Here is a 9415-nt window from a genome sequence, read left to right on the forward strand (position 1 = left end):
GATTGAGGAAAGGAACGGTATCAACACGTTCTGCCATATTGCTTTAATTTGTCCAATCCTTTCAGATCTACTCTCGAGCAGGTATATAGGGCTCAGTTTTGAATTGGTAAGTGACTACAGTGTATGAGCTTCCCACCCTTAAGCACAGACCCAGGGTCCGTTTTGTATGGTGACCGAGRMTACAGGTTGAGCTAGGAAAAGCMGATCTGAAACCAGTATCATAAGTCAATTTATATGACTAATGTACTTATTTTTCCTTCTTTTTTACATCGTCATAATTTATGAGAATGTCCTAATATGGAGTTGTGTGGCATTAATGTAGCCTAGATGTCTATTTTGGCATGAATTTTATAAGAACGTTTTGTTAAAAAAAGGTTGCGTTTAGGATATGCCTGACAAAATGCCTGTGTTGATACTGATGAGAAGATGAAGAGTTTGTTTGAAGCTTATTTTAAGATATGGCATCTCTGCACTGCTGAGGGAGTAGATACATACAGGGCCTGCTGGTTGGATCATTTCCTCTTCTGAGACACACATACAGTGAAATCCCGGAAAGAGTTGACTACTAAACTGAAACCTGTACATTTTTCTCACAGTACATGTAGTAACTACACAATGGCCTGTACATTACCACTGGCATTCCTTGTCCTTCATGGATTTCTCTCTCTTTCAGCAGGTAAGACTCTCTCCCTCTAATCCCCCCAAGCCTGTGGATTGGGTTTTGAGGATGTTTTGTTTAGTCTGGGGGTTTTTTTACAGTAAAAAAAGATGAGTAATTGTTGGATCAGTTATTTGAGAAGAGGATGTCTATTGATTTTAAATAGCATGCTTTTCATTTAAATGATCATCAAATAGGGTCAATCTGGTCAATTAAAAAGGTCTTACCCATTGATGGTCACATTCATGGATTGCTATTGAATCTTTACATTTGATCACAATTGATTTGAGCAATGTTAGGGAGAAAATGAACAATGACATGAAAAATGGTGTTAAATGTCTCTTCTATGGTGCCTCGTGTTATCTTGTAAATGTAACAATGTAATCTATTTTTTAACAACTTCCTTTGCATGATTTGATATTGCAATTTTATCTCATTATTAGAATGATTTGTATGGATATTGTAAATGCTATTTAGATATTTTAAGATCATTATGTGGTACAATACTTATTTCTTTACTTAAGTGTTTTTTTCCATGCCAATGTAATTTATTTGATTTCAATTACCATTGACATATAAATGTATAAGATATCGGTCATTTGACCAAGATTAACATCCTATTTACTCAAGGAGATGGCTTAATCTGACCATCTGTGTCTATGAGACCCCAAAATGTAATAAAAGTATGCTACCGTCAGCAACAACAGAGAATTATTCTGATCTCTTTTCTTCTCTTCTATCACAGATTCATGCAATTATTATCTCCAACATGGATCTTTCTTCTCCATCCCTCTGAAATACACTGACTTGAGTTCGAAAGAAATAACCTGGAAACACAATGGCAACGTTATATTAAAAAGAAAGAATGGAATGTTCAAACCAGGCAAGGCTGAGGACATCTTAGATGATGGGTCTCTCCAGCTCAAAGGCCTGTCGTTMGCAAACGAAGGTACTTACAAAGCAGAGGTGTTCAACAGCGACGGGAAAAGCATCCTAGAAAGGGCCTTCAGCCTGTGTATGAAGGGTAAGTCTCTTTCTCTCTTTCTTTCCAACCATACAAGTACCYTATCCTCTCCTTTAGAGACACTGACAGCAGCCATTTTGTTTTTCTCCAGAAAAAGTCTCCAAGCCCTCAGTTGAAATCACCTGTTCTGCTAAGTACGTCACCTTTACCTGTATCTTGACCAACACTGAGGGAGTGACCTTCAAGTGGAGCAAGAACAGACAGCCTATAAATGAGAAAACAAAAATCTTGACCATCGGTCTGATAGAACTGAAGGAGCCGGACGCCTTCACCTGCTCTGCAGTCAACGAGGTCAGCATGGAGACAAGTGACATCATCAAACCAACGTGCAACGGTACAGTATGTTTTGAAGGGCTCAATTGCAATTCTCTTTGCGAATCTCTGACTTTCTCTTTCTCTCTGTGTTCTTCTGTCTCGCTCTGTTTTTCTTCCTCTGTTTTCAGGAAAAAGTGACTAATATAAGATTGGTGGCGCAACAAATAAAAAAGACAAAAAGAAAGTAAAACATCTCATTTGTCTCTCCTCTGCTCCACCCCTCATCCCCCACCCTCCCCTCAGCTGTCTCAAAATCGGGTGATCCTCAGTTACTGTTTGGTTTTGATTTCTTGACCATGGTGAGCATCCTGGCCGTCGGAGGGGGCTTGGTACTCCTCCTCATCATCATCACCTTGGTGTGCTGTTGCCTCAGCCGACGCAAGAGCCAGATGCGCTTTGAAGGTAATCGCTTCAGACCAAAGCTCAAATGTCTATGGRTATTGTGTTGGTGTTCTGTGCACAGAAACATTTATGGTATCTACAGTATCTTTCTTTTGTTCCCTCCCTCATTTCATCTGTTCCTTCTCCTTCACAGAGGAAAGAGAGTTGAGACTAGCCCCCCTGACCAAGACCCAGCATCCATACCACCCAGAGGGCCAGACAAAGCATCCTTCTCACCCAGAGGGCCAGAAGCAAAGGCAGAGACCCCCCGGTGGGGTCCCACCTGGTTCCACGGGCCCCAGGCCCACGGCCAGAGCCTCAAGCCAGGCCGCGCCCCAACCCAGAGCCCAGGCTCGAGGGAGGCCTCCAKAGACACCAATGGATGACGATGAGGAGCAGCCCCCACCACTACCCCAGCCTAGGAAGAAAGGCCCTCACCCCTCCAGGCAATGAGTGTGGAGACAGGTTTGCCTATATACTTTTTGATCTAAGGAAAGGAGTTCCAGCAGTCTAGATGTTGAAAATGTTGTTATCTAAAGAATAGAAAAGGAAGGAAAAAAATACCCCCACAGTGTTCCTTTCTTCCAATGCCTTTTCAAAGTTCTGTTTCATTGTTTTTATGTTGAGTTGAGTGGTAATCAAAATCATCCATAGGTTGTAGCCTACCTATCTATCCACCTCCTCTTGAAATAGTGACCTTAACTTGATGTCTGTGTGGTTGTCAATAAAAACTAAAGAACTACAGGCACATAGTCATTGACGGGCAACATTATTTGAAAATACTCAAATACACAGGAAATAAGTATTTCAAATACAAATAATTAAAATGCATATGTATTTGAACCCAGGTCTGATAGCTAACAATTGCAAGATGATAATATTGTGCATTTGAGTCATTCTCTGTAATCATACCTCTGAGTAAAGCGCTCATGTAATCTCTTGTTTTCCTGTTACATCGCTGAGGCCTCTTGGCTGTGGGTTTGGCACGGCACCAACCAATAGCATGCAGGGAGCAAAGATGCTGAAAGCAACACTTATCTGAAGCCCTCGCTTCCACACATCTTACCTCCTTTTCCTGTGTGTGTGGGAGGGATATGACGCTGTGTCTGTGTGTGTGGGAGGGATATGACGCTGTGTCTGTGTGTGTGCGCATTTGTGTTTGCTGAACTACACATGACTGTTAACACAGGTTTTTGCACCCATTTGTTTTTACAAGCATTTTGCTACACTCGCATTAACATCTGCAACCATGTGTATGTGACCAATACATTTTMGGGGGGYAAAACCTCTCCATCACACGCCTGTTCACAATATAAACCCTAGATGGCGCTTTGCTTCCAWGTTCATTTAATCTGCTTGCATGACTATTCAACAGTAATAGTGGAAGTGGGTGGGCCAGGGACCTACTTGTGGGCCATTAATGTTTTCCTTTGGGTCACATTTAAACTAGTTAGTTGACAGAAATCTGAATATGTTCCTGAAAGACTTTGGCTGGGTCACGGACAGCGAGTAAACGTTTGGGAACCAGTTTGATTACAGACCGGCAGGAGTCACAATAAAGTTAACCGAACGTAGCAGGCGTAAGAGAAAKGCCTGAACGGAGTTCCCACATCCAMYTTTTCAGRGGAAAAGGAAGCTAGGTTGAAAATAGCTGTATCCCTGATACACGCTGAGGCTACAGTAAACRCAGGTTTATCACTCAGAGCCATGTTCYACAGTCTGAACTCTGACCCCTYAACTAATCACTTCCCGTCTCTGGGTTAAATCATTGTGCCCTTAGGCACAGATCTAAGATCAACCTACTGCCTAAAACAAAGTGKGAAGGCTGTGATTTGACCTTCAGTTTCCTGTCTGGGTTGTTAATATTGTACAGTCAGTCACTTTCAGTTAGTCACACTGAGGTACTAAGGCTTCAGCCTTCAGACAGAGACGTTATTCACATGCATTCCATGTTAAAGATAGGTTTCAGCCTTCAGACAGAGACGTTATTCACATGCATTCCATGTTAAAGATAGGTAAGGGGAAAATGGGTCAGAAAGACAAGAGCCGTGTGTGGTGTGTGTGTGTGGTGTGTGTGTTTGTGTGGTCAGTGACTCTGTTGTGTGGCCCAGTATAAATAGAGGTCTGGGTGACTGTGTGTGTGTGTGATGTGACCGTGAGCCGATACATCCACCGTTTGGCTTTGGGCACCTGCCAGCCGTGTGCCTGTCCCCAACACACACACTTGTTGCACACACTTAGACCCACAAACACACACACACACACACACCAACGCTCAAATCAAATGTTATCCATCACATGCTTCGTAAACAACAGGTGTAGACTAACATTGAAATGCTTAGTTACACATGCATGCACACATACACACACAGTCTTGTACAGCTAACCAAAAATTCAGTCCCATTCAAAATCCTATTTTCTCCAACCCTGAACCTAACCCGTACTCTTACCCACTAATTGTAACCTTAACCCTAAACCCCCTAGAAATAGCATTTGACCTTGTGGGGACCAATAAAATGTCCCCAGTTGGTCAAATGTTTGTTTGTTTACTATTCTTGTGGTCCCCCCCACACACACAGAGGTCAAAATAAATGCATCTTAATGCAGCATCTTGCACTCATGTCCCATTCAACCACTGACACCCCCTTTAACCCCAGTCCCCAGGGGTCATGAACCCTGACCTGTCACCAGCACTTCTGTCCACCCACTGGCTTTCCTAATACTCATTGGCGTGTGTGTGTGTACACGTGTGACAGCCGTGAACTTTAACCCTTGCCCTTCCTCACACAGCATGACTTTGTAAACTATATCTACAGCAAATACAGTGGCCAGTCTTCAGAGGTGTCAGGTTCTTCTGCAACCCAGTCCCAAATCAACCCCCAACACCAATCCCTATTCATTCACTCACACACACACAACATTTAAAAAATATATGTATTTAACTAGGCCAAGTGAGTTAAGAACAAATTCTTATTTACAATGACGGCCTACCCCAGCCAAAACCTAACCCAAATGACAAGGGGCCAATTGCGGGACTCCCAATCTCAGCCAGTTGTGATGCAGCCTGGAATCGAACCAGGGTCTCTAGTGACGCCTCTAGGACTGAGATGCAGTGCCTTAGACCGCTGCACCACTCAGGAGCCCAAAACATACACACACATTTATACTGACTCTACACACACACACACACACACACACACACACATCATATACTTTGCTGCTACTCTGTTTATCATATTTCCTGATACCTAGTCACCTTACCCCTATACATATCTACATCTATCATTCCAGTATCCCTGCACATTGTAAATATGGTATTGGAACTGACCCTGTATACCTTACTTACTTCTTGTGTTCTTATTTCATGTGTTTTTGGTATACCTTATGTTATTTTTAATACTAAATTGATATTGATTACTGCATTTTGTGGTTTAGAGCTTGCAAGAAAGGCATTTCACTGTACTTGTGCATATGACATTAAAGGGAAATTTCACTCAAACAATCTTTTGGTATTTTRTTTCATTATTCCACTGTTGATACAATCCCAAAATGTTTTGCATGTCAGCAGTCAAGTTTTCAAGATATTGAACTTAAGAAAAAAAGTGTCTCCCGCCACATCATCATCCCACTTCTGATACATGTTTTGGGGCAGCAGGTAGCCTAGTGGTTGCTGGATCAAATCCCCGAGCTGACAAGGTAAAAATCTGTCGTTCTGCCCCTGAACAAGGCAGTTAAACCACTGTTCCCCGGTAGGCTGTCATTGTAAATAAGAATTTGTMCCTAACTGACTTGCCTAGACAAATAAAAATAAAAATCATGAGGCATGCCAATATATCTTCCAAACACCAGCTTCGAGGGCATTATCYCTTTTATACAACGGATTACCAACATATTKAAATAATAATTTACATATTTTAATAAAAAAAGATATTTGGATTAATTTATTCATACTTTTTCATCCTTCCATCCARAAGATATAGTCCCGACATAAATCCGGGGTTGCTACCGGAGCCGGCTGGTAGTTCGTTTTATTGGTTTGGTTGCCAGAGACGTGATCCAGTAGTTAAGGAAGCCTACAGATGGGAATACCATTCTGAGGGCAGACAGCTTTCACCCCAAAAGGCTAAAAGAGAATATTCCATATGGCCAATATCAAAGAGTCRGCAGAATTTGCGATCAGGAAACAGACTACAGTGTCAAATCTGCTGAATTGGAGAATCYCTTCTTGAATCGGGGCTACAGCGTTCAGGTCCTGAAAGATGCAGGTTTAAGGGCTGGATTACTTGACAGAGAGAACTTGTTGCGAAGGGGAGTGCCTCGTGATGCATCAGAGAGAGTGTATTTTGTTACAAAATACAGCACTGAAGCAGAGAACATTAAAATAATCAGGGAATRATCCAAAGTGATACGCTACTACACCAAGACTTTCCTGAGCCACCAGTCATAAGCTTTAAGAGATGTCCTACCCTAAATGACAAATTAGTCCACAGTTATCTTCCGGGTGACTCTCAAAAAACTTGGCTTGACCACAAACCCAAGGGCTTTTTTAAATGTAACCATTACAACCATTGCAGAAATATTGCACAGCAGAAGTATTTTGRTGACACAGCTTCCAAAATMGAGTATTACGTCAAGCATTTAATTAACTGCAAAACCACTCATTCCATCTATAGATTGGAATGTCCACAGTGCAAGGTGTTCTACATTGGACGGACAAAGAGACGCCTTCAAGACCGCTTGGCGGAACACAAGTACGCCATACGGGTAGGCAATGAAGACTACCCCATGMCAAGGCACTACAAGTCCTTACACCATGGCAACCCTGCCTCCCTACAAGCTATGGGTATTGATCATATTGCGGCATCTATTAGAAAAGGGGACCGTCTTAAACAGTTAAACCAAAGGGAAAGTTTTTTAATTTACAYACTACAGGCRACTAAATACCCTGGTTTAAATGAAGATATGGATTTCTCACCCTTCCTGTAGGGTCGTYATKGGTCCATTTGCTGTCATCTAGTGYACYTTTTGCTCAATTGCCCTCAGCTAWGTTTAGACTGTTGTTGTTCATGTTTTGCTGTGTTCTAGTGTWRTATGGAATAMATTGCMTTCRTATTCTTGACACTTCTCCCAGTCATATTTAAGGTTAGAACTACCTTTCTAAGTGTCCTGATACTTCTAGCTTGGAGTTGTATTTTTATGATAACATAGCTACAGTATTCCACTTTTTAATGTGTATAGTATTGCTTACTAGGTGTGTCCAATCAATTTTGTAKCCACTCCCTCTTCTAATTAGAGCTAATTGGAAAAGCTGTTCAAAAGAGGACATTGTATTATTTTTTTGTACTCCCTGACGAAGGCCATGCAGCCGAAACGCGTCGGGTTTTTACAAACTTTGTTTCTATTGAACATGCCATACTAAAGGCATTTTACTGAATTATATGAAGAGTGCCTTGGTCCTCCTTTCTTTTTGATGACCAATTTACCCTTTTTACCAAAGAGCACCTTCTGTCTATCAAAATGTACTATTGTGTACCTTAGTAGCACATCACTTCCTCCTCTTTCTACTAGTTAAGTCTTTCTGTTCTGTATCTATGGACGTGACCCAGTCAATAGAAATATACAAAAATTATGCTGATTKATGATTTCGACTGGCTGAGAAAAGGTGCCTGCCTGTCTGTCTCATCCCGACAAGTTCATTACTATGCGACAGCTGGAGATCGAATTTCAACATTGAAACAATGTTGCAAATGTCGGAGAGACACACAGCAAGGTTTATACAAATCTCCGCTGTTGATAACTAAATGTTAGTCTAAAAGAAATGTGAGATAATATCTAGATGCTTTTTTTAGTGGAGATCATCTTTATAAATTGCCTGGCTGGGCTAATGAGACAGTGGATTGCGCAGTCAGATGGAACAGAGTAAATAGGCACTTTAACATCATAGTGGCTCAGTTGGTAGAGCATGGCGCTTGCAACGCCAGGGTTGTGGGTTCATTCCCCACGGGGGGACCAGGATGAATATGTATGAACTTTCCAATTTGTAAGTCGCTCTGGATAAGAGCGTCTGCTAAATGACTTAAAATGTAAATGTAAATAGATGTAGCTTGTGGTAACCTGTGGAATAGACACCGGCTGGAATGCGGTTTTACCCAATCAGCATTCAGGATTAGACTCACCCTTGTATAATATCTTGACAACTTGACTGCTGACATGCCAGACATTTTAGGACTGTATCAACAGTGGACTAATGAAAATATCATTTTTGAGTTAAATTCCCCTTTAAAACTTGAAACTACACACCTCTTACACCTTGCCCAAACCGGCTGCGCGTGTGRTATCGTGCATAAATGTATTTTGCCCCCCCACACCAAACGCGATCACGACACGCAGGTTAAAATATCAAAACAAACTCTGAACCAATGACATTAATTTGGGGACAGGTCGAAAAGCATTAAACATGTATGGTATTTTAGCTAGTTAGCTTGCACTTGCTAGCTAACGTTAATTTGTCCTGTTTAGCTAGCTTGCTGTTGCTAGCTAATTTGTCCTGGGATATAAACATTGAGTTGTTATTTTACCTGAAATGGACAAGGATCTCTACTCCGACAATTAATCCACATATAAAACGGCCAACSGAATCGTTTCTAGTCATCTCTCCTCCTTCCAGGCTTTTTCATTGTTTAAATTATATGGTGATCGCATCTAAACTTTCATTGTATTACCACGACTACCGGCAAAACAGTTTTCGTCTTTCTATCACCCACGTGGGTATAACCAATGAGGAGATGGCACGTGGGTACCTGCTTCTATAAACCAATGAGGAGATGGGAGAGGCAGGACTTGCAGCGCGATCTGCGTCAGAAATAGGAACGACATCTATTTTAGCCCTTGGTGTGGCAGACGCTCCTTGGCACGCGCAAGCAGTGTGGGTGCAATAATTGAATAACATGGGTTTCTAAATTTATTTTGCGACGCTCGCGCACGCGACGTGTCCGGTCTGGTCAGCATGTTAGTGGCCCCTTGTAGATGTGAAATGA

At 41.8% G+C, this 9415-nt stretch overlaps 1 protein-coding gene across 2 annotated transcripts; it reads left to right on the plus strand.

Annotated features, from left to right (window-relative positions):
- The first annotated feature begins 549 nt into the window (after window positions 1-549).
- On the plus strand, window positions 550-3120 carry LOC112071331 (T-cell surface antigen CD2-like). 2 transcript variants are annotated; one of them, XM_024138789.2, is made up of 5 exons: window positions 550-676; window positions 1404-1682; window positions 1774-2016; window positions 2241-2399; window positions 2620-3120. In XM_024138789.2, the coding sequence occupies exons 1-5, from the start codon at window positions 616-618 to the stop codon at window positions 2829-2831; spliced, it is 954 nt and encodes a 317-aa protein (XP_023994557.1). In that variant the 5' UTR covers window positions 550-615; the 3' UTR covers window positions 2832-3120. The 2 variants fall into 2 exon arrangements, with proteins under 2 accessions (XP_023994557.1, XP_023994555.1); XM_024138787.2 differs by having other exon boundaries at window positions 597-676; window positions 2533-3120.
- The last annotated feature ends 6295 nt before the right edge of the window (window positions 3121-9415 follow it).

The sequence above is a fragment of the Salvelinus sp. IW2-2015 genome, unplaced genomic scaffold (genome assembly GCF_002910315.2).
Source record: "Salvelinus sp. IW2-2015 unplaced genomic scaffold, ASM291031v2 Un_scaffold1586, whole genome shotgun sequence".
Taxonomy (NCBI): domain Eukaryota; kingdom Metazoa; phylum Chordata; class Actinopteri; order Salmoniformes; family Salmonidae; genus Salvelinus; species Salvelinus sp. IW2-2015.